The sequence below is a fragment of the Globicephala melas genome, chromosome 11, assembly GCF_963455315.2.
Source record: "Globicephala melas chromosome 11, mGloMel1.2, whole genome shotgun sequence".
Lineage (NCBI taxonomy): Eukaryota > Metazoa > Chordata > Mammalia > Artiodactyla > Delphinidae > Globicephala > Globicephala melas.
This window is the reverse complement of record NC_083324.2, coordinates 7,470,447-7,495,667: the sequence shown is the minus strand read 5'-3', so window position 1 is coordinate 7,495,667 and position 25,221 is coordinate 7,470,447. Positions and strand designations below refer to the sequence as shown.

General features: G+C 38.8%; 1 protein-coding gene across 20 annotated transcripts in view; it reads left to right on the top strand.

Moving 5' to 3' along the window:
* Positions 1 to 25,221, top strand: part of SETD5 (SET domain containing 5) — an 82,198-nt gene that overhangs the window by 31,954 nt on the left and 25,023 nt on the right. For 3 of the 20 annotated variants that reach the window (XR_011377816.1, XM_070046599.1, XM_070046598.1), the window contains exons 2-20: positions 1,296 to 1,713; positions 2,858 to 2,917; positions 5,664 to 5,850; positions 6,665 to 6,889; positions 10,266 to 10,458; positions 10,735 to 10,840; positions 11,167 to 11,375; positions 11,715 to 11,773; positions 12,315 to 12,493; positions 13,429 to 13,467; positions 16,966 to 17,208; positions 18,005 to 18,153; positions 18,539 to 18,656; positions 19,770 to 19,879; positions 20,777 to 21,029; positions 21,404 to 21,487; positions 22,251 to 22,508; positions 23,196 to 23,516; positions 23,930 to 24,172. Coding sequence is in view for 19 of the 20 variants with exons in the window: in XM_070046599.1 (XP_069902700.1) it covers positions 10,367 to 10,458; positions 10,735 to 10,840; positions 11,167 to 11,375; positions 11,715 to 11,773; positions 12,315 to 12,493; positions 13,429 to 13,467; positions 16,966 to 17,208; positions 18,005 to 18,153; positions 18,539 to 18,656; positions 19,770 to 19,879; positions 20,777 to 21,029; positions 21,404 to 21,487; positions 22,251 to 22,508; positions 23,196 to 23,516; positions 23,930 to 24,172 (2,463 nt within the window). In the remaining variant the exon portion in view is untranslated. Of the gene's footprint in view, positions 1 to 1,295; positions 1,714 to 2,857; positions 2,918 to 5,663; positions 5,851 to 6,412; positions 6,511 to 6,664; positions 6,890 to 8,614; positions 8,630 to 9,121; positions 9,196 to 10,265; positions 10,459 to 10,734; positions 10,841 to 11,166; positions 11,376 to 11,479; positions 11,521 to 11,586; positions 11,606 to 11,714; positions 11,774 to 12,314; positions 12,494 to 13,428; positions 13,468 to 16,965; positions 17,209 to 18,004; positions 18,154 to 18,538; positions 18,657 to 19,769; positions 19,880 to 20,776; positions 21,030 to 21,403; positions 21,488 to 22,250; positions 22,509 to 23,195; positions 23,517 to 23,929; positions 24,173 to 25,221 lie in introns of those variants that run through there. The other 17 variants (XM_070046595.1, XM_030840800.3, XM_060308441.2 and 14 more) reach the window with 15 other exon arrangements.

Below are 25,221 nucleotides of genomic sequence, written 5' to 3'. Positions count from 1 at the left end.
AAAAAGAAGAAATTTGGGCTTCCCTGGTGGCGCAGTGGTTGAGAGTCCACCTGCCGATGCAGGGGACACGGGTTCGTGCCCCGGTCTGGGAAGATCCCACATGCCGCGGAGCGGCTTGGGCCCGTGAGCCATGGCCGCTGAGCCTGCGCGTCCGGAGCCTGTGTTCCATGACGGGAGAGGCCACAACAGTGAGAGGCCCGCGTACCGCAAAAAAAAAAAAAAAAAAGAAGAAATTTGGTTAATTGTCGCATCTGGCTAGTTGGAGTTTAGAGAAATGAGGTTTCTTGTATACAGAGTCTTTTATTTAGTATGCAAGGCAGGAAAAAATCCTAATAATTTCATAACAATACTGTGTGAACAACCTGATACCAAAGCTCTGAAAAAGAAACCAGGCCTAGGAGATGAGGAGTCTAGGGAGGATTTTTTCTTTTTTTAAAAAAATATTTATTTATTTATTTGGTTGCGCCAGGTCTTAGTTGCCGCATGCGTGTGGTTTCTAGTTCCCTGACCAGGGATCGAACCCGGGCTCCCTGCATTGGGAGCGTGGAGTCTTAACCACTGTGCCACCAGGGAAGTCACCTTGGGAGAATTTTTAGGTGGAGGATGTTTTAGATTCTAAAATAGTAAGTTGTGGCTAATAGGATGAAAATAATCATTAACCCTCTTAAAAGATCTGAAGTAATATTACTGCCCTTGAGAAAAGTGGGCATTGCAAACTGATATTACTCAGCCTACCTTTTGTGTCAGCTTAAGCAAGAAGAGATTTTTCTCTTTTTCTGTAACACCTGCCTATTTTTAACATACTGAGTTTCACATAATTTCAAAAATGTCTAAAAATACACCTTTCTGGCCCTGAATTAGTGAGTGTACATATTTGTCTTTACTTTGAAATCTCATAATTGGGCCCTAGATTGCAGAGTGAATTTAAAACTTAGGGAATCCACTACATCCCCAAACATTTTTTTTTTATAAGAAGGGGAGAAAAGTGTAAAATTTCAACGTAAATACCTTGCTGTTAGCTTGAGAATTCATAAAAATAAAAATAATCTCAGTGTTTTCTTTCAAATGTAATGATACAGGATAGATATTATAAAGCCACAGGAACTTAAAAGGGACATTTTGAGAAAATGGCGTGTTTGTATATATCTAAATATATATTCACTAACATATTTTGTCAGAGATCAAAACTGAGGAAGAAATTTGACTTTCTGGTGGTTTGTGAGAGAGTTGATCAGAGATTGCTTCTTGGCTAAGTTGCTGTCTGCATAGGCTGTTAACAATTGTTTCTCTGGCAGCAGATCTTGTTCATCAGGATTGCATCATTTCTGGGAGAATGGCCAAGGTCCACAGCCACAGTACAAAGACTGTCTGAAGCATATGAGGCCTGTTCTTTTTCTGAAGCGGCACTCCTCTTCCTGCCAGTCCTCTTCACAGGATTACTGAAGCAGACTTGTTCTGAATTTCTTTCATCGGATTGGCTGTTTATTGGACTCTTGTCTCCCAGCTGCTTCCGGCTCACCTGGCTGATGCAATTTCTTTTTCTGAAATCTCTGTTGGAGTTGTTCTTAAAACACTTTTTGTCTGTTTTCTCTGAGAGTGACCTGACAGATCACATGGGTCTTGTGCTTTCAGCAAGTCATATAGAGAAGAGACTGTCAGAATGGCAGATACAGAGACTATTGACCATTTCTGAATTCAATTTAAAAGACTGGGGTAATTATAAACTATTTCTGGCACGTTCTTAAAAGCCTTTTCCTTAGAAACTATATGTAAATGGTGACTTCTCAAAAGAGTACTCAGTACTGGGAGTCAAGCTGGTTCTGCTTCTGAGTCCAAGAACTTAACTACAGTTCCTGGGGGGTCTGATGGATTGTAGTTAAACTGAAATGAAATTGAAATTGCGATGCATTCATTTTCCCCCTACTGTATACTCATGTACTTATTTCTCTTTTTACTCCTCTCCATTTTTCTTTCTTATTTGTTGTTGCTAAAGGAGTCTGTTTCTTCCTTGGTGTAATTTTTTTCTTCCTTCCATTTACTGTTACCTTCATACCTTTTATTTTTACAGTTCTGAGTATGCTCTTTTAAAATTGTTTCTAAAGAATAGTTTATTTTCCAATTTTTAATAAAAAGTTAGAAATCCATAATATATCAACATAAAGAACATTTACTCTCTACTGCTTGGTAACTGGAATCTCACACACAACTCTTTTCACATATATGATATAGCATTTCAGATGTTGAAACTCCTTTCTGGCTAATGTTAAATTTGACTTTTTACCCCCCCAAGTCCTGTGTCATCACCTATTTTCTTTTTGGAGTGTAGAAAGCTAATTAAAGCTCTGTTTTCTACATGCTTTCCATTGTGTAGATGACCACAAATGGATTCCCTCTTGTCACTCTTTCTGTAGTAGGACAAGAGGGTAGGGGGAAGAAAGGACTAATATGAACTCTAATAGATCATGGTAGGTCCCTGTCTGACTGGAGAATAAATCTGACATTTGATTAAAGAAAAGCCTCCGAATTTAAGAATGGGTCAGAGGAGGAGAAAAGCACCTCCTAGGAGAGATAAAAAGAAGGAATCCTTTGGGAAATGGGAGAGAATTCTGATTTGAAGGAAAGAAAAGGATTACCCAGAGACAATATATATCACTTCTTAACTCAAATAGACAATTGCCTTTTCTACCCTTTATTTAGGTTCTGGCTTTACAGGAAAATAAGATAACAAGGTTAAAGGACAAAGATACAGTACTAAATGGAACAATTACCGTTAAAGTATTATTTCTGTAGAATTCTATTCCATGTGTCCATCTGTGTTATTTCTTTCTATACTAATTTGCTTCTCAACTTTTTCTAGGTCTTCAGAACTACTGGCAGATAATTTTGGGGGACTTCATATTCAGAGGTCTATAAAAAGGTGACTGAGCCAAGTAAATTCTTTTAATTTGTTTTAATTTTTGTACTTCAATGAATGCGAAAAACTATAATTTTGATATGAGTGATCATAATTTATTCAGCAAATATTCTCAAATACCCTCTATGTGCCAGGTGCTGTTGTAGGCTGTGGAACTACAACAGAGGATAAAATACAAAAATCCTTGTTCTCATTGAGTTTTTACTTTGGTAGGAAGAGAGAGAGACAAATTAACAAGTAAAAGATACTTTGAAACTGTTCCACCTAGAGATTTTAATTCTTATCAGTTCTTTCTAGGACATATCTCCAACTATGTGATAAATTAGTAACTGCTATAACTACTAAGCTTGGTAAACTATAGTAGGAGCCTATTGTCTTGTCTTATAAAACCAGGGTAATTATAGTAAAATACTGCATATAGATGATCTGTTAGAAGTTTTTCAGTTAACATTTTAATAGCTACATTTTGCATGTTATTTAGGAAAGGAACTAGTCTTGGGGTCATGTGAGAAATTAGGTTTTGTTATCTTTTTTTTTTTTTAATTAAAAACACCCAATATTATAAGAGTATTATTTGGAACAGGATAACCAAGCTAATCCAAAATGCCTTCATCAGAAGAGTGGAAGAGGTCATGTAAAATTACACAAAAGGGAAATGGAAGAATTCATGAAAGTAATTAACTACTTAATCTTTCTTAAAGTTATTTTTCAACTATCCAAATTAGCTGGGTTGAGATTTCATTAAGGAATGTATTAATCACTTACTCATTTATTAAGGAGATATTATCTGAAGTGATTTTTCCATCTTTTCCTTTTAGTATATCTTTTTTTGACTCAGAAAAATAACCACTGTCAGCTTAGTTTTGTAAATTTTCTTTTATCTAGACACCTACATTTTTTTATGGGCATATAACAGTAATGGCTATGACAGAGGATTTTTTAATGGTGTTGAGTAATTGGTAGTGAGGGGTTCTTTACTGAAATATAACACACGATTCAGATTCCTGTATTGGTCAAGGTAGTAGTATGCTCATTATTAGACTCTGTTCTGGTTATTTAGCCAAGTAGCCTCTGGACTTTTTTTTTTTTTTTTTTTTTTTTTGAGAATTATGCAGTGATACCAAATAGAGAAAGAGTTGTAACCAACAATCCCCAATGTTTAAAAATGCCCTTTTGGGCTTATTTGATAAGTATTCTCTCTTCTGTTACTAACAGATTTTATTTCAATTTCCCAGAGGATTAGAGAATGTACTGCTCTCCTCTGTTCGGTTTGTTAGGGAAAGGAAACATTTATGTGTAAAATAGGCCCAAAGGCAGAAAGTTGTATTAGTCACTTTTGTTTTATGAGCTGTGAGGAAGCAATAGATAGGAAGATTTGCCCTTTTCATTTCAGTCTCAAGTCCAGCATGTCACCTCAAGTTGAGTGGGAACAGGTATATTGCCACACCCGGATTTGGAGAGTCCTAGGTCCATTAGTGAGATCCAGCTCTTTCAAAGTGTAGGTGCCAGGGAGGACTGCTTAGTTTATCGCTGTTCTAGCATTGTAAAATAATGATACAGAAGAGTATTATCTTTACGTGTTCTTAAAAATCTTGTCCTGATTCACTGTTCACTATTGGTTTTCTTTTCCATGTTAATTTGCTTCGTATTTCAAAATAAGAGTCAAGCATCTGAGATCATCTACCATTTTAAAATTTGCATTGATCCCCTGTATTGACTCAATTAATATGGTATAGTTTTCATTTGATTTAATTTTTTTAGTATAAATAACCATTTTCTACTGTCTTGTCTTATCATGAATCAGTATATCAGTCATGACTTCTTTTTGTAGTTTTTTTGCAAAAATCTGTATTAACCTGGGCCTTAACAGTCACATTGACTTTCTTTCCTCCCACATAAAATGCTTTGTGTTCCATTCTTTTAATTTTTTTTTTTACAGAACTATAAAATCACTAATGTAAAGTCAAAGTACACTTTTTCCCTTTGCACCATACCTCCAAATCTCTTAATCTACTTAATCTACTTTTGTTTCTTTACACTACCAAGTTTGTTTCTTTCTGTTCCCAAACTCCACTGGCTGTGGTCACCAACTCAAGGTATCCTCACTGCTTTTCCATGCAAAATTTTCTTATTTTTATCATGAAACTGTACACTTTGTGGTTTATGTTTTTATTCATACCTAGCAGTGGATATTATCTCACAGATATCATTACTAACTACATCTTCTCCCAAAATTATAGTTATTAAAAAGGTTTAAAAGAAGGAAAAGAGTATTCCATGACAAAAGAAGGCAATAAGAAACAGCTATTCAGTCAAATATAAGCAAATTGATTTCTTTTATCATCATATTTAATTTGGAAGGAATAACATTAAACTATAACATTAAAATAGTAAATTCTTTTAACTGTTCTCTTTCTTGTTAGTTAGGTCCTAGGGTGTCAGAAATTTTTGTTTGATAAGCAGTTGTGGAATGGGAGAAATGTGCTCATTGGTGAGCAGACTGTGACTTTCCCTTTATCTGAAAAGAAAAAAATTAAAATAGAAATGAAAAGTGAGCATAACTTTTGCTAGCTCACTTTGTGGAACATTAATGTAGAACATAGTAAACACGATACAATGTTGATCCCTTGTATTTGTTTTACATTTATCCCTTAAAAGCTTTGTTCAAAAAATAGAAAAATATTCAGTAATATTTGCAATAAATTCAAAGAACTTTCTGGTTACTAGATGTTTTCCTTTTCTGTTCTAGGATTCCTCATGTCCATAACATGTTGGTTGAGGCTCTGCAGCTCACCCCCACTCTCAGAGTGGCCAGTCTCTGATAATTGGACCCCGTGATTTCCACTCTCTGCTGTGTTGGACGTCATGAGCATTGCAATCCCTCTGGGAGTCACCACACCAGATACATCCTACTCAGATATGGCTGCTGGATCAGAGTAAGTGCTGCTTCCTAGGTAGCAGATACATTACCAGTTTGTGTGGAGACAAATTTCTTGTGGGCATCTAATAATAAATAACGTGGTATTTTCTAAACCCAAGCCTAGCCCATTGTAAATGACATTAGACCTTTCCCTTTCCCCCATAGAAACTGGAGGAAAAAAAGAATTAGAAGCGGGAGGAAAAGAATTTGGCGGGGCGGGATTTCTGAGTAAATAATTAATAGAATTAAATTTTCAAGGTAGTGATTATGTTTTCATTTATTTTGATGGGTGAGGAAGATTGAAATAAGTAAGTGTCACTACCTGCTTCTGTAGAGTTAATGATTATCTGATGAATGAAGGATAAGGAGGAGTTCTCTCCAACTGATTTTCCTTGAAGGCCTCTTCCTATGTACTTCTCATTGTTCTAGAGTAAAGGGGCTGCAGCTATATGGGCAGGTTACTTAGACATTCTGATATTTGGGATAGAAAATGTGGAAATTAGTATCATCTGTTTTTATAATATTCATTGCCTAGAAAGAGGACCTTCAAAATCAGTGGTACCAAACTTTTTTTTCAGCTAAGAGCAGCTTTAGGAATTCAGAATTTGTCGAAAAGTCCAATCCCTAAAATAGACTCTCAATTCTTGAAGAATTTAAATGCCAAATGGCAATGAAGGTAGGCCTTCATTATAAAACTTTATATTCACAGTTTAAAATTTTTTAGACTTTTGTATCCCTTCTCTTTTAAGTTGTCCAAGATTCCCCCTGCTCACAGATTCCCCCCCTCTTGTCCTTTTACCTCCCTTGTACCCAATCTTCCTTGCTTACAGAAAGGAAGTGGAAGCCCCCTACCTTTCAAGACGAAGTGGCACTACACCAGGATGTGAAAGTCCAGCGAAAGAGACCCAAGGGGCCTAGGGGGCAGCACACCCCCAGAAGCCAAGTCTATTCCAGGCAGTACCAGGGATTAGGGTCTGGGCTGGAAAAATCCTGGTGTTTTGAATATGTTCAGGTCCAGTTCAGACTCTTGATCCCACAGCCACTTCTTGAGTGAGGTGGGTGTTGCTCTAATTCCCCTGTTTCTCTTGCCATTCTCACAGTCCCTGGGGATTCCTTCCCCTCCAGCAAAGTAAAGAAGCTGTACCAGAACTCTGGGTTCAACTGCATCCCTGATAATAGTGGTTTTCTTCCTTAAGACTGAGAATATTAGTAAAGAGCATGTATGTTTCTTCACAAAGCCACCTAGGATAATTTAACTGTTTCATGACTTCCTTAAAGAGGAAGGCTTAACATGAAGCTACCCTAAGAAGCAGTGTATTATATTCTGGGGTCGTGTAGAATTGAAAGCAGTTTCTGGCCTTATTCCCATATAAAAAGGAAGATGGAGGGTCGGGGGGTAGGGAAGGGTGGATTGTGTTACTTCCAGGGCCTTTTTTCCTGTTTTGTTTTGTTTTTGTTTTTTTGCATGCCACAGAGATGTAGTTATGCCAATAGCCGAGACTACCAATTTTACACCTGTTTCCCAAATAGAGTACTTAAAAATCTTCCTGCATTCATAGGTAATTGTGTAGTGTTAATGAATTTGTATAAAGTCAACCACTAGCCTCCTATATGGATTGGCTGACAGACTGTATATGTAAACAACATTAACATTTGTCAGAAATTTCAACGAAAAGATTAACTCAACGAGTTTGGGGTTAGTAGCTAAGGAAAAGACCTAAAGCTATTATTCTTAAAACAGGGATTTTTCCCATAGTACAGAGCTAACTGCCCATAAATGTTGCTAGGGAGTCCAGAAGTAATTGCAGAATCAAAAAATACTTGTGGCCTAAAAGTTTGACTGCAGTGTTTCTGTTTCCTGAAACATTTTCATCCATAATCTCCAGACAGATTTCTGATACTGTGGTCTTAGCTAATTATACAGTTTTTCGTTTAGTATTCCTATAAAGTAAGAGAATGTCAACAATTAGCTTATATACCACTCTGTTAAATTATTGATGATATTTGTTAATGCTTCACTGTGCATATGTCACTGTCATGCATATTCCACTGTTCTGGGCACTCTAAGATTAAACCTGGGGACAGGATAACATCCTCAACTAAATAAAAGATCTAGACCTTACCTTATGGGATTTTAAATCTGATGGCAATGGTATGCATTATGTTTTGTTTTTGTTTTTTTTGTATATTTGTAGGAAAACCTCTAGATGTAACAATAGAAGCAAAGACTTTTCTGAATTTACAATCCTGCCATAAATGAATTAAAGACATTTTCTAAGAGGTAGTGTTATAACAGCAGGTTGCATATTATACTTGGAACACAGTTGATGGAGTATATCTTTCGTAAGCATGGCTTCTGTGTATGTGCCTAGCTGTCATAGAAGTTCAAACATAGGGGAAGAAAGGCTATGATTACATTTGCGTAAAATCATTCGCTAATAAAGAGATGCAATCCTAACACTCCAAAATTTTTATCGATATTTTAAAATATAGATAAGAGCTGATATATGTTTCTGTATGTCAGGGAATATCCTAGGAAATCCTGTAGTTACCTGTCAGCATGTAACTATGTATTTAATCAGTAACCAGTATGGAAATTGCAAAGTTTCCTCATCAAAAGATGTGAGCTTAAATTTTAGTATTTGGCATGCATAGCAATATATTAAATGCTATGCTTGACTACAAAGTATTGTGCAGTGGGATGGCCTTTTAACCTACACAATATACATTTTATTTTTATTCCTTAGACTTGCACATGAAGTGCATATGTTCATATTTACCCAGTTTGGAGATGGGTAAGATACAACCGGCACAGCTCCATCTCCATGGCCATCTTTTATTTCATGCCACTTTCCTTTTTCCCGTCCAAAAAAAACAAATTCCATTTCTAATAAACAGCTATCATGTTTCACCCCATGTGTTCAGTGGTACAAAATCTCTTGCATAAAATATGTACAGCTCTTTGAAATACTTGTTTATCTAGTAAATTAACAATGTTGTGTAAAGTTATTACTTTCTCTTAACCTGTCCATCATAGAAACTAAATTCTACCTTCATTTTATTAATGCTTGTTTGCCTTTGGTTTATTTAAGAAACCCCACCTGTTTCCTAATACTCAGAGCTGATTGCCTCTCAGTGAGCCACGTTCAGATCATCTATTTCTCAAGAATACTGACCTGCATTCTTGATGTATTCCCCTACCCCCACCCAGTTCCCATCTTGCAGATACTCTTAAGTAATAAAATGCATGCACTTCACTAACAGAGAATACTTTCCTGTGTCTAAAGTTCTTCTTCACCTAGAAATTACCTTTGCTGTTATTTATAAGATCCCTTCTTACAGTTTTGGAGCAAATAACTGGGTGAGTTGGATACATATCTCAGAATTTTCTTTTATCCCTCACTTCTCAGCTGACATTACACCACATTGAACTGCACACTTGATTCCTGCCAAGTCCTATATTATGTGTATTTCTAAGCAGGAAAAATGTACATTACTTGAAGCAAACAATATTCATTATTTGATTCCCTAAAAGACCCTTTGATCCACCACTAAGGCTGAGTTACGTGTGTCTTTGGAGTTTCTGATTTGTGAATCTCAGTGCTGGTTAATTTAAATGACGGATAACCCATTATTCAGTTCTGCAAATCATACAATTGCATTCGTTAATTATCTTTCAGTATTCTCCAAAACCTAACCAGGTACCTAAGTAATCAGAGTTAAAGTTCTTTTTGCCCCAAAACGTGAATTTTGTCCTTAGCCACCTATGCCTTTTTATTATCAAGTAAGGGTTTACATTAAATTTCTAAATTTGAACACATTTATAATTATTTTATTTTAATAAATTGTGTTTGAACAGTTTACTTTCCACTCAGTGAGGGTACAGAAACATACTCAACCAAGCTTCTCACTAAGCCTGGTTACTTAAGATCTTATGTAATTTTCTTTAAAAGAAGAAAGTTATCATGGTTTCCAAACCAATTAGGCATAGTGGAAAGAGCACAGACTTTAGAGTCAGACATTGTTTCAAATCCTGGCTCTGTCAGTGGGTAACCTTGGTGAAGTCATATAATCTCACCACCTCAACTTCATGTTCTGTAAAGATGGGGTGCTGTTTATCATGTTTAGTAGTGGCAGAGTAAATGAATTAATACATATAAAGCACCTTGCAAATAATGGGCAATTCAAAATGGTAGCCAATACTACTGTTGTTATTTGTCGTTAGACTAAACTTCTGAGTACAGTTTTGAATAGTTTGAAGTTCTATGGTATTATCATGCAGCTATTAAATAATTGTGTCCTTGATATGCTTGCATGTCATTGGTAGATGAGAAATTATTACTCTAATATTTGGAAGGTGTTTGGGGGTTCATCAAGATGAGAGGTATGATAAATATAAGATGCCATTGTTTTTACCTGTACTTTCTTCAGGGTATCCTGTCTTGGTAGTGAATGGAAGAGGGCCTGGTCCCTGGGGCAGTGCAGAAGGCACTTTCATCATCTCACTCACTGCAAATGTCATGTGAGGTTTCATGGAAGTATTAAGAGATCCAATTAAGAAGAATAGTTCTGAGTCTAAACCAGCCCAGAGTGGCTTCTCTAGGGGAAACTCCCTGCTCAGCTGGTACGTTTGTGTTTGTCATTAGGGACACCTTGTATCCCAGGTGCCTGCTTTGAGACATCTGCCTGTACTGGCTTCATGTTACACACAAATCCACATTTAATGACACTCCTACTGTTATTTATAGGCTTAGTTATGTTAATCAGATTGTTTCACTGAGTTCTTATTCTAGTGGCTGGTGGTTGTGGAAAGAGGAGGGGTTAGAATGGGAAGTTAAGTCTTAGTTTAAGGGAAGATTAGGTGTTATGCTATCATGCGTTGCTTTTCGCCTTTGTGCAGCCCTGAATCTGTGGAGGCTAGTCCAGCAGTTAATGAGAAGAGCGTGTATTCCACTCATAATTATGGGACCACTCAGAGACATGGGTGTCGAGGACTGCCTTATGCTGTGAGTATGCATTTGTTTCTCTCCAGAGCAGTGATCTTCCTGGAGTGTAATCCATTCTTATACATTGTGACTTTCTTGAAATGTTTATATGCAGCATGACGAAGTTGCCCCTTTTGCACTTCCCTGCCTCCAGCGGACGTCTAGCCCTGCATCATTGTTCTTGTTTTTATGTCCCAGTTGACCTTGGCATTTTGTTTTATCACTTTCCTGGTTGAAGCCAAAAAACGAAGGGTACTACTTTCTTCTTTCTTTCCATATGTACCATACTTTAGGGGAGAGAGGGGCCAGTGTTTGGACACTGTTGATTTAAAAAATCTTATTTTCAGGATCATAATTACGGAGCCCCTCCTCCTCCGACACCTCCTGCTTCTCCCCCTGTCCAGACGATCATCCCCCGTTCTGACCTGAATGGCCTGCCGTCGCCCGTAGAGGAACGCTGTGGAGACAGCCCGAACTCTGAAGGAGAGACTGTTCCTACCTGGTGTCCTTGTGGTCTTTCTCAGGATGGCTTCCTTCTCAACTGTGACAAGTGCAGGTAAGATCGTGTTCCATCTAAATCCAGCCCTGGGTTGCTGGGATTAGGGTTTCTTATTAGTAGGGAAAAGCTCAAAGTATTCTTTCTTGTGTTTGTTAATGTAGATGATTCCTTAGTGCTCCTTGGCTCGAATTCTCTGCACTAGGTGAGAATTGCTGACAACAAGGAATGAGAGATTGATGTTAAAGCTATTGAATTTGATATGAAATTTAATGTCCTGGAAACATTTGGTAGGTGGGAGGAAGGGGGTAGTATATGCAGAGATACTTCTCCCATGTGTGTTGATGATGCGCTGCATGCTGTTGGAAGGACTACTTTAAGTTTATTTTCCCTCTTTAGGGGAATGAGCAGGGGGAAGGTTATTAGACTTCATCGGCGGAAGCAGGACAACATATCAGGTGAGCCAAAGATGGGTTAGGACCATATTTTGACATATACTATTTTGTGGTTTTAATATTCATCCCAAGAACCCCTCTTGTAAGTTCCCATGGTCCCCAGCTCTTTTCATGGACAGTGATTGAAGTCCTCTCAAGACCATTGTAATTCTATTGTTGTGAATTAATTGTATCCAGAGTCAACAATTTTAGCCCTATAGTAATCAAATTATTCCTTGTGAGCATGCACGGGCGCGCACACGTGTGCACACGCACACACACACACATCCTTTTCTGTTACATATACATTGAGGCAGTGGAGATTGGGGACTGAATTCAAGGGTAGAAATACATGATATAGAACAGGGTTTTCTATGCTTAATGCCAATGATGCAGAAAGAATCTTGTTTCTATATGGAATGTAGGTATATGTTCCACAGATAATAGAGTTAATAGTAGAAGTAATAACTTACTGGGTATGGGCTAGATCGAAAGGAATAAGCTGCTTTTAATGTATTTATGAGGCTTTTTGTACAACATGAACTATGAAATAACCTTTTTTCAGGTGGGGATAGCAGTGCAACAGAAAGCTGGGATGAGGAGCTTTCTCCTTCCACTGTGTTGTATACAGCAACACAGCACACACCTACAAGCATCACCTTAACTGTTAGAAGAACCAAACCCAAGAAGCGGAAAAAGAGTCCAGAAAAGGGTCGTGCAGCACCAAAGACGAAGAAAATCAAGGTATGAAGGGTAAAACTATCTCAAATAGAAATGTGTCTGAAATAGCCCAAATTTTGGATGAAGAATGCACCAGAATTCTTTTAAGAAATTTGATCCAGATGTTTGAAGGGCCACTTTTGCTCTTCTTGCACAAATCAGCTAATTTGTATTATGAACATGTAGATCAACCTCTCTTATTCCATATCATCACAACTGGCACAGAGTTTCTTTTGCTCCAGCCCCCATCCCAGGTATGAAATCCCAGCCCCACCTGGCACAAGTCCATGTGTGCTGCAGCCTCCAGTCTAGGCTTCCACTGTCCTTACAGTATCTCCCACCTCCTCAATCCCAAAACCCAGTCTGAAATTCTTGTCCTGGTACATGCCCACTTCATGTTGTTGGTTGATTGTTTTTCCCTTGTTACAAAAAATTCAGGAAACATCTCTTGAATGGTCTAGGCTTCCTCAGTGTTGTGGTCACTTTCCTGTATTCTCAACTAAAAAGTCTCCAGAAGAAATCTCTTCTGTTTTGTGTTCTTTCTTCCCCATCACGGCAACTTTGTTGCTCCTAGGTGACTTGCCCACCCCTTGTTAAGGGGATTGGTCTTTGTTTCCTTCTTAATTTCAAAACTGGTAAATCTGCAGCCTTACTTAACATTTTTATTTACTTTTTCTTTTAGTGTCAGGGGTGCATATAGGATTTAAGTGATGCATGCTCTTCCCTGTTTATTACCTAATTCTGCAATGGAAAGTATTGGAATTAGCCTCAGAGTTCACTGGCCATGTGCTACCCCTATTCTTGATAATAGTGTGGGGAATTCCATTGTATTTGTTACCTAGGGTAAAGGGGACAGACTAGAACACTAGTTCTTGCCTTAGTTTTAGTCTCAGATAGGTATAACTGTCATTTTGGTACCAAGTTTTGTTTTGTTCTACTTGTTTTCCTCTTTGGGATAGGCATTTCGAGAGGGATCCCGGAAGTCCTTGCGGATGAAGGTAAGGGGTATTCTTCCCTGATGCTGTGTTTTACTTCACTGTGATCTTGCATTTTGGTCAGCTTCTTTCCTGACATGGATGGTCTGGGAATCTTGGACCCTGCTTTTCGTTAGTTTGTAATTGTTGCCATTCAGTTTTCATAGAGCCTTTCTCCAAAGTAGATTTTCTTGACCATTTTCTGAAATATTTTCCCTTTCTGTAATTAGCCTTCATTTATTGGTTTTTCATTAGCTGCTTCTCTCGGCATGGGGGTAAGTGACATTTTGCCAGACAAAATGAGGCTGATGTTTTCCATCATTGTGATTGGCCTCCACCTCAGGAGTGAGGATTTTCTGGTGATAGAGCATCTCTTGTGCACCCGCCCTAGCACCCTGTAGGCTTTAATCACCAGTTGGAAGGATAAATTTCATCAGTAGGAAGGTAGTAGTTTTGATAAGAATACTGGAATTACTTACTTTTGAGCTGTTTTCTCCTGGCATATCTGTTTGGTACAGAAGACTCGGGTGATGCTGGTGTGCTTCTTTTCTTCGGTTATCAAATAAAAGAGCTTATTAGGCATGATTTCGGGTAGTGGTTGGAGAATAGAGAAATTATGTACAATGGTTTAAAGGGACTTTCAGTTACTAGGTGATAAGGAAAGAGTTTGCCCAAAGGAGATTTGAATATACTGTCTGGTATCTTCCTTTACCTATGTGTGTATATAGAAGGACAGCATACCTCCCAAACCATTACTTAATGGCTTCAAAGCATTTAATTAGAATTAAGGTTGAGTGTAATTCCATAAGTATACTTATGCCTAAATGTGTAACTGATATAAAAGCAGGATCTTTCCTGTTGACCGTTCTGTGGTAAACATTAAACTCTTGTTAGTGAGGGGAGGCTTTCTTAGGATTTATGCACACACACACACACATACATATGGAACACCAATATGACTCATGTTAGAAAGATCTCAGGTAGCACTTTATATAAAATTAGAAGGCCTCACCGTGCATATACCCATAAACAGATTTGTACATATCTGTAAAAGAGATGGGAGAGGACTTAAGAGCCCAAGACCATCAGAATCCTGGGATATCTTGGAACACAATTACTGTTTCTTTGTTAGATCTATCTCCTGCAAGGAGACAGTTGCTTAGAGGGGACCTTCAGTAGATTTAAGGGGCAGACGTAGCCCCTGATCCCAGGTGTTAAGCCTTTTCTCTTTTATCAGCTAACTATTGTAACTTAACTTCCAGAGGTTTGAAAGCAGTTGATTGGCTCTCCCAGAAAACTACATGTAAACCCCAAATATTGCTTGCAGTTTTGAGATGTTGACAGATAGCCCCATAAGCATGTTAAAATTTAGATAACTAAAAAGTACTGGGGCTTCCCTGGTGGCGCAGTGGTTAGGAATCCGGCTGCCAATGCAGGGGACACGGGTTTGAGCCCTGGTTCAGGAAGATCCCACATGCTGCAGAGCAGCTAGGCCCGTGCGCCACAACTACTGAGGCTGTGCTCTAGAGCCCGCGCACCTAGAGCTGGTGCTCCAAGACGAGAGAGGCCACCGCAATGAGAGGCCCACACACGGCAATGAAGAGTAGGCCCCCCCACAAAAAAATAGTACTAGTTGGTTTATTTTGATTCTCATATCAGAATTCTAAATTGAGTTATAAATTTTGTACTCAGAATTAATTGTTAGTAAGAACTACACCAAACATCTGAGTGGGAACAATACCTTAAGAATGAGAAGAACCTATCATTTGGCTTTTTAACCCCAAAGTTGAATTTCCCTACTGGAGACTGCTCTAAACCAGGGTTTCTCAACCTCGACCCTGTTGACATTTGAACCAAATAATTCTTTGCAGGGATCAGAGCTGTCTTTCGCATTACAGTCGGCTGTGTAGCAGCATCCCTAGCATTTACCTGCTGGGTGCCAGTAACACACACACCCAGGTGTATTAATCAGAAATGACTTCAGGTATTACTAAATGTCTCCTTGGTGGCAAAATCCCCTCTGGTTGAGAACCACTGCTCTAAACCCACTGAGATGGGGTCTCCAGTACCTGGAAGAATGGGATAGCAGAGTATACAGCTATATTAGTGAACAGTAGCTAAAACTATGGCAGAGGCTTCCAGTGTACATTGTTTAACAAGTTATAAGTTCAGTGATCACTGCTGGGTGCTTAAACCTGGGAATACTATTTGGGCACCCCTAATCCCCAGTCTTATAAACACCCTTAAGCCTCAGCTTTTGTACTTTTCTGTTGCTCAGCTGCTACTGACACCTCAAGCTGGTGATAGTCTGTTCTCAGTGTGTTAGCCTTAGGTGTTTGTTACATCCCTTGTTTATTGTTCATTCTTTTGGACTCTAGTGACAAATGTGGAAAACAGTGGTGTTAACTTTTTCCTTTGATTTCCCTGTTCCTTGGGGGAAGGATGGTAGACAATAGTCAATCAAAACTAGTGACACAGAAGTGAAAGAAAGTAATTGTTATAATGGGTATAAATGTTTTCTCTGTAATTTGTGGAAACTATATTTAATTTTTTCATACCTGTTTTTGCAAGTTTAGAGTCGACATGGATTTGCAGGTAGCTTTGGTACTATAGTGTCTTTTCCTTCTTGTTGTCACTAGTGTGACATCATCACACGTTTGTTTTGTTTTCTGAGGACACCTGAAGTCCTGAACACAATGGAGGAGAACATGTATCAGAGTTCAGCTGTGTCTCTATAGCACAAGCACATATAAAACTGTTTAGGATGATGTTGGTGAGATGTAATAATCTTTCCTCAGTACTATGTTGTCATAGAGGGCAGCGGTTTTCTGAAAGAGATATAGCACAGTATCTCTCAGCATTTCCTACACTGCCCCTACCCACGCCCCTCCACCCACCTCACCTCTACAGAGGGTGGCTGTTTTAAAATGTCAAAAGTAGAGTGCTAGAAAGATATACTCCAAATGATAGCTTTTTCTATGGGAGGCAAGAGTATGAGTTACTTATTTGTTTATTTGGTTCACATGTATTTTTAGAATGAACATGTATTAATTGTATATTAAAAATAATAAGTCGCACAAAAACATTCTCCTGGATGCTAGTAAAACTACCAATTTGAGATGGCACACTGTTGTTTGATAAGTATTGAAATTTAAGCAATATGGATATTTTAAGGTGTCTGTATTGTTCATTTTTATGAAGATTTTCTTATGAACTTGATGTCATTCTTCTGATAAGTTTGATTTTTATGACTTAAAAATGGTCATAAAATGACAGTGATGGGATGGAATTGCAATCCAGATTAATTTCTCACTTTATAAATGAGGAAGCTGAACCTCACAGCTCACTGGTAATGAAACCATGATAGAAGCCAGATCCTGACTCCCAGGCCATTACTCTTATGGCACACCAACTGCCAAGTGAAAACTAATCTTCTCTGGATATTCAGCCCGCCCCACCCCACCCACCCACCCATGCCCTTTAATGGACTCTCCTAACCTACTTGACCTTTGTTCTCTACAGAATTCTCCTTCTGAAGCACAGAATTTAGATGAGAATACAACTGAGGGATGGGAAAATCGGATAAGACTATGGACTGATCAATATGAAGAAGCCTTCACTAATCAGTACAGTGCAGATGTACAGAACGCCCTTGAACAACATCTACATTCTAGCAAGGAATTTGTGGGCAAACCTGCTATTTTAGACACTATTAATAAGACTGAATTGGCCTGTAATAATACAGTTATTGGTTCCCAAATGCAGGTAAGGATCCAAGGGTTAAAGACTCCCTAAGTAGTTGAGATTTTTTTTTTTTTTTTTTTTTTGGCGGTACGCGGGCCTGTCACTGCTGTGGCCTCTCCCGTTGCGGAGCACAGGCTCTGGACGCGCAGGCTCAGCGGCCATGGCTCACGAACCCAGCCGCTCCACAGCATGTGGGACCTTCCCGGACCGGGGCACGAACTCGTGTCCCCTGCACCGGCAGGCGGACTCTCAGCCACTGCACCACCAGGGAAGCCTAGTAGTTGAGATTTTAAGAACCCAGGAAAAGGACATATTTTGGCATTACTGTTTCTTTCAGATGGCCTTAGAATAACAAATTAGCCAGCTATTGAGCATCTTTAACTAAAAGCAAGTTACAGTAACTGGAAACTGTTCGGATACGTGTTTTAAAACTACGTATCTTTATTAATTAAAAATAGATAAATTAGGGTAGGAAATTTTATATAGTCTCAGTAGGAGTTATTAAGATTAATAGAAACCTAAACCTAAACTCTTACATTAAACATAGAGCCACTAAAGTTTTAATCATATATTTTTCTTAGATTTTTTTTTTTTTTTTTGTCTTTGAGGATTGGGGGGGTGGCAGGTTCACTAGATGGAGCCTGTTTCCTAGAAATACTAAGGTTTTATCATATTTTAAAATGTCTGATCATCGAGCTAAGTAACATACAAATAAAACCTAAAAATATTGGTGCCTTTTCCTCAATTAAGAAATATTTTAAATGTCTGCTAAGCTGCTGTTGATATTATCTAATGTTAATATTCTGATTTTATTTAGCTACAGTTGGGAAGAGTCACTCGTGTTCAGAAGCACCGGAAGATCCTGAGGGCTGCAAGAGATTTGGCTTTGGACACTCTTATAATAGAGTATCGAGGCAAAGTCATGTTACGGCAGCAATTTGAGGTCAATGGACATTTCTTCAAAAAGTAAGAGCATCATTCATTGAGTAGTAAGGGCTAAAGTAGGCCTGGCTGAGCATATGGCTATAAAAACCATCCTGGTTGATGGGATGCTCTTGGGGGAAAAGATTACAGCTCAGATAAGCTCACCCCTCTCTGCGATTTGTAGAGAAGTGCAAATAAACCTGCAAATTGTTTAACGTATAAAGTGGTGATGACTCCTTTCCAAGCGAAGCATTCCTTGCTTTGTGCTTATTCTTTAATCAGAAGCAGACAAGCATGTGATGTTTTCCAAGTGTAGGCATTGCAAAGGACTACTGCTTCTTCTGTCAGCATATGCTTCATATTTGAAATCATGGGGTGGCCTTTTTATTTGTATTGAGAATTACAGGAATTTTAATTATATCCCTAGACCATACCCCTTTGTGCTCTTCTACTCAAAATTCAATGGTGTAGAGATGTGTGTGGATGCACGTACTTTCGGTAATGATGCTCGGTTCATCAGAAGATCATGTACACCAAATGCAGAGGTAAGATTTCTGTAGCAATTTCTCTTTGAATGGAACCACCAAAAGGACAAGTCAACTGAAGAAGCAGTCTGAAAACTTCACCCAGATTAAGGTCTGTAGATAATGGTTATGATCTTTCGTTGTAAGAGATGAAAAACAAAAGTAATAATGCATCTGTTCTCACAGGATGTGGGCAAGGAATGGATTTTCTTTAGAGAAGGCAGAAATGGGCAAAAGCATGTTAGCATTTGCTAAAGAGAAAGAGCTAGACTGGATAAGAAGTCAGTGATGTTATATTAAAGAATTGCCATATAAAAGATTTTATTATTGGGTCAAAACGAAAGTGTGTGGTTGCAGTTTTTTAGATTTTAGCTAATAGGATTGTGAGAGAGATTCTAGACATTTCTAAAGTTCAGTATTTGGTGCATAATGAGTGCAACCACATCAAATGCAGCAAGAAAATCCACAGAGCTTTTCTTATAGACTTAAGGAATTTTAATTTTCTGGTGCAACTGAAAACAGCTTTAAGATGTAGAACAGGGGCTTCCTGGTGGCACAGTGGTTAAGAATCCGCCTGCCATTGCAGGGGATACGGGTTCAAGCCCTGGTCTGGGAAGATCCCACGTGTCGCGGAGCAACTAAGCCCGTGTGCCGTAACTACTGAGCCTGCGTTCTAGAGCCCACGAGCTACAATTACTGAGCCCTTGTGCCACAACTACTGAAGCCTGCGTGCCTAGAGCCCACGCTCTGCAACAAGAGAAGTAACTACAGTGAAAGGCCCACGCACCGCAATGAAGAGTAGCCCCCGCTTGCCACAACTAGAGAAAGGCCGCGTGCAGAAACGAGGACCTAATGCAGCCCAAAATAAATATAAATAAATAGATTTATTTAAAAAAAAAAAAAGATGTAGAGCAGACCCTGATTGCTAACATCTCAAGATTTCTTCATTTATTTCAAGAAGTATCATAAATGTTCAATTACTATGTGATAGTTTCAGATGAAATGATGGAGTTAAATGACAGACTACCATTAACTCTAAGTGAGGAGATATCATTTTGGTAAAAGGTTTTTTCCCTCTTATGGAGAGTTCCTGGTCTTTTTGATAAATCATAACCATAAGCCTTGTTCACACAGGTGCGACACATGATTGCAGATGGGATGATTCACCTCTGTATCTATGCTGTGTCTGCCATCACCAAGGATGCTGAGGTCACCATAGCATTTGACTATGAGTACAGTAACTGGTAAGATTTCCACAACCTTTCCTAACATGAATTGCTTGTCTTACAGATTAAGCTATTCTGTTCAGTCTGCTTTTGTGCCTTGCCATTTGCTGCTTTTTTTTTTTTAAACCTAATCTTTCCATGAGTAATGCATTTTCTGCCTAGAAATTGTGGAGGGAAAGACAGACTGAGGGTGTTTTCTTAAGAGACACAGCTACATAGTGTGATACTGCTTACCAATCTTCTAACCAAGGGTGTTTTGGCCTCTGCCTCTATGTAGCAAGCATAACAAAAAGTGTATGTATGAAACACACGTAGAAATTATAGTAGCATCTATTGTTATGCACACAGCACTTGTACCAGGGATCATATAGAATGAGAATTTAAAGCTTTGCTCCATCCACTCAAGCCATGTAATGTAGCTGTATATGGCAATGCCGAAAAACAGATGGCAAATCATAGGTGATTATGTGATGGGTTTTGTAAAATGGATGCTTTTCTCCCTTGGTCCTTTCAGGCAAACAGGGGTTATGTGGCAATTGATGTTTGGGCACAGGTGCAAGAAGAAAAGGTATTAATAATAAGTAGGGAATCAGTAGATAAAAGTGAGGACATGGAGAAGGGTACGGCCACTGCAGAGTCTGTCACTGATTCACTAAATAGCGTAGACAGTTGGGAGAATTGAATTTAGTGGGAACTTCATTTCCTTTCCACTGACCATATATAGGGGAAGCGTTGGGGTTATATAGAGAAACACAGAATGTTGAAAGTATTTATCGGACTTTCTTAATGACTATTTACCTTGTTCAAAGATGAAACTAGAGTAAATTACTATACTAATATTACAAGAGAATGAATGGGTAATATAACTGATATTCAGGGGTACTGAAACAGGCACTTTTGGTTGTTTCTTTGGAGCAGTAATTATAAAGTGGACTGTGCATGTCACAAGGGGAACCGGAATTGCCCTATACAGAAAAGGAATCCCAGTGCTGCAGAACCGCCACTTCCACCTCCTCCAAGCCTGCCCACCATCGGAGCAGAGACAAGACGTAGAAAAGCACGACGGAAAGAGCTAGAGATGGAGCAGCAAAATGAGGCTCCAGAAGAGGAAAACAACCAGCAGCCAGAGCAAATTCCTGAGAAAGTAATTGTATCCAGTGACCATGAGGTAATCTCCCCTGGTCAGAGGCTGTTGCTTTGGTGTTGATCCTCTTCAGATGAAGAGGATCTCAGGTTGCCACATGTTGTTTTATGTAGGGAATCTATATTAACACTTAATAAGCTTCATATCAAGGTGGGTGTGCTTTCATTCATTATCTTTTTATTATTTTTTACAATGTCAAGAACATCCATTCAGGTACTTATCAGGTTTCAGTCCAGTGAATGAGATTTATCATCTGTGTTTACTATGTAGCCCCACATGAGTAACACTATAAAGCACTAGAAATTGTTTCTAGAGAGTTTTAAGCTACGAGCCAAAAAACAGGGATTGAGTTTTCTTAGAGCTTAAGAATACAGCTGAGTATTTACTCTGTCTTAAAGGCAATAGACAATCCAGAAGAAAAAGCAGAAGAAGAGAAAGAAGAGATTACAGATGACCAGGAGAACCCAGCTCATAGCAAGAGGGTGAGTACCTTCTAACGTCTTTTTGTTCCTGCTGACTCATGTTACCTATAGCATGTAAACCCCTTGTCTTCTGAATTTATATCATCTCATTTCTTCAGTAAGTTACTATGCCATCACCTCTAGGTCACAGTGTGGGCTTTTTCTATAAAGTAGATTTTATTACGATTTTTTACACAGACACACGTAGTTCTCTAATGACTATTACCAGATGATGGTTTTAAGAGGTTTCTTACTAACGGTTTGATTTGCAAAAAAACTGTCTTAATGGAACAAAATATCCTTAGGCTACTTACTCTAACTTAGGAATTTCCTAAGTTTGTTGTGTGAATTTTGACATTTAAAAAACAAACACAACATTCAGTCATATGGATTCAAAAATTCTGCTTTATGGCTGAAATCAGTCATGTTTATTTCTGTCCCTGAGAAGCTGTTTAAGAAAATCTGCTTGACTTTTTTTTTTTTTTGAACTCTGAAAATACAGAGAAAAATTGGTTTTGATGGCTATTTTTCTTTTGTATTAAAAAGTTTCAAAATAGCTGACCCTTTTTGAAAAGCTTGGGTTTGACCTTGCCTTTCTTTACAACTCTTTGCAACATTTAAGATGAAAAATTTTTAGTTTTTATCTTATGTTCTCAAAGATATATATATTATCTTATTAGTATTTTCTATAAATATCTATCAATTTCCATTAATAATACTTTGGAAAAGCTGTTCCCTTCTCCTGGTTGAGGCTTCCTTCTATGCTAATGTTATTTCTTTCTAGACCCGGGAAGATAGGAAGGTTGAAGCCATCATGCATGCTTTTGAAAACTTAGAAAAAAGAAAGAAGCGGCGGGATCAGCCCTTGGAACAGAGCAACTCTGACATAGAGATTACTACCACCACCTCAGAGACTCCTGTGGGAGAGGAGACAAAAACTGAAGCCCCTGAATCTGAAGTTAGCAACCCTGCTTCAAACATTGCCGTCCCAAGCAACCCACAGAGTGTTGGAGTGAACACCCGGAGGTCTTCCCAAGCAGGGGTAAGATGAAAAGACTCCAGGTCTTAGTCGGTCTTTCTTTTGCTAATATCAGTTACCTAGCTTTTGGAATGGTTAGTGTCAGCATTTTCAGCTTTGCCTTATTTCGCAGTAAGTAAGACTATTTTCAGTCAGCTGATTCGTGGGATTCAAGGAGACAGAATTTGAATGACTAGATACTCTCAGACTAGAATGGGACTTTCTACAATTTCTGCCAGATATTGTTGGTGGTGAGTTCATAAAAATCATGTGGTTTCTCTTTGGCTCTCTGTGTAGCACTGTCATGTACCTGACCTTTCATAAGATTCTCAGAATTAATTCTTCGTTCCTTTTCCTACCTTAGCCATAGATTCTAAGCCTTAAGCTAAAACCTTAGTATCTGGGGAAAGAGACAAAGGAAGAATTACCTTCCCTGCTAAGAACCTAAAATTAGGTGGCTACTTTCAGCTGTCTTTAGACCTATTTTATAAATACTTATTAGAAAGAGAAATAACTGAGACATCTTCCTGTAGCCTTTTTAGCTGATTTAAATGTATGAATTTTATAAGGATTACATTTGAAATTAATGTTTTTAAACGCTCACTTTTTTCACCAGTAAACATTCAGAATGCTTAAAGTGAATAGGAAGCTGGATAGAATGTTTGCTGATAAGAAATTTCTGGTAAGCAGTTAACTTTGCTATTGTTATAGGATGTTGCTGCCGAAAAACCAGTCCCCAAACCACCTCCAGCAAAGCCTTCTAGGCCCCGACCGAAGAGTCGAATTTCTCGGTACCGGACCAGTTCAGCCCAAAGACTAAAGCGTCAGAAGCAGGCCATTGCACAGCAGGCAGAGTTATCACAAGCTGCCTTGGAAGAGGGGGGAAATAACAGCTCAGTAACTCCTACTGAAGCTGGAAATGTAGACAGTTCAGGAGAAAACAGGCAATTAACAGGGTCTGACCCAACTGTGGTGTCAGTTACTGGATCCCATGTCAACCGTGCTGCATCTAAATACCCCAAAACCAAAAAGGTAAGTTACAAGTACATCTTCGTTAAGTGTAGTCTGCCGAAAGCTGTGGCTTAGTAAAGTGAAAGGACCTGTAATCCCCAGGGGAAAAAATAATAATAATAATCTAAGATTTATTAGATTGAAAGTTTTAGATAAAATGCTTAGACACATAGGGCTGAGGTCATCCTGCTGCCTTACTTTTGTTCGCATAATTTTTAGGCAGAGTTTAAATTGCTGAGCTGAAATCATTCCATAGTGCTCATGGAGAGGGTGAAAGAAGATACCCTTGTGCTCTGAATGTGCGATTCATACTCTCTGCAGCTGCTATATCTACCTCTGTCTAGTTTCTAGATGAGGTTTGTGTTTGTGAGCTACACTGCTTCCTCTGGCTTTTGCATCTGCAGCATCAACTGATGGTCTCTTTTTTAACTTAGTATCTAGTTACAGAGTGGTTGAATGACAAAGCAGAGAAGCAAGAGTGCCCTGTTGAGTGCCCTTTACGTATCACCACGGACCCAACTGTACTGGCAACGACCCTGAACATGTTACCCGGTCTTATCCATTCCCCGTTAATTTGCACCACCCCCAAACACTACATTCGCTTTGGCTCACCCTTTATCCCTGAGAGGCGTCGAAGGCCGCTTCTGCCTGATGGCATGTTCAGCTCCTGTAAAAAGGTATGTCTGTGTTTACGCGGTTTTTTCTTTTAAGCTAGGATTCCAGTACTGGTGACATATCTAACACGTTCTCTAGATAGCCACACTCTGCCCGTATGAGTTTATAATGAGTTAGTTGTTCAACCACAAATACTGACGCATCAAGAGTCAGTGAGACTAAGGTGGGATGTATACTACATTTTTGGTGCTCAGTTTGTGAGTATTCACTGTTGTCTTTTCTGAGAGCCCTTGTGGTTACTGAGTTGAGAGCACATAGCAGTTGGTGACTGGGTAGGGAGGGGTGTTCTGTGTGTGCTCCTGTGATATTGGTTAACATGTCCATTTGTGATTATTGTGTGAGATTGGGCCCCAGGTACTCTAGAGCACTGTTGTACAAGTTAAAGAATGATTGAATTGTGTTTTGGATTAATTCAGTCACTGTTATCATTTGACTGAGAGTAGAGGAAAAGTCCTGTTTACAATTGGCATAATTCCTTTTCCTTGATCAAATGACAAGTTGGACTGTTTATTCCCTAGTGATTATGGAACCCACTATAAAATTTTTCTCTCTCTCTCTCTCTCCCTCTCTCTCTCCCTCTTTCTGCCTCTCTCTCTGCCTCTCTCTCGCTCTTCTCTAGTTATATATTGTTTTTGGATCTAGTGACAGTAGTATTTGATGGCTGTTTGTTTTTGGAATGCTCTTTCTTAGTTCCCAGAAGCCCTGCATATTTTCCAAAGGTGTCTCTCAAGAATAGATCACTCCCTCAGACCTATAATGTCATTTTCGTGTTTCTAGAAGTATAGGACACCCTTTCATTTGGTCTTCTTTTGAGGTAGAGTCTGTTCCCTGGAACACCCTTTTCTCTTATCCTCAGATCTGGATTCAGGCTGCCTTCCTCAGTGTCTGCCATTGCCCTCCTCCACTGGCATCACGTACATGAGGATGCTGCATATAGATTATTTGATGTGATGAAGTCTCCAACTCCAGGCAGGTCTTCCCTGACTCCTCCAAACTTAAAGCTTTTCTCTTTTCCCAAAGAGCAGATACTATTTCTTGGGGGGAGGGGGCA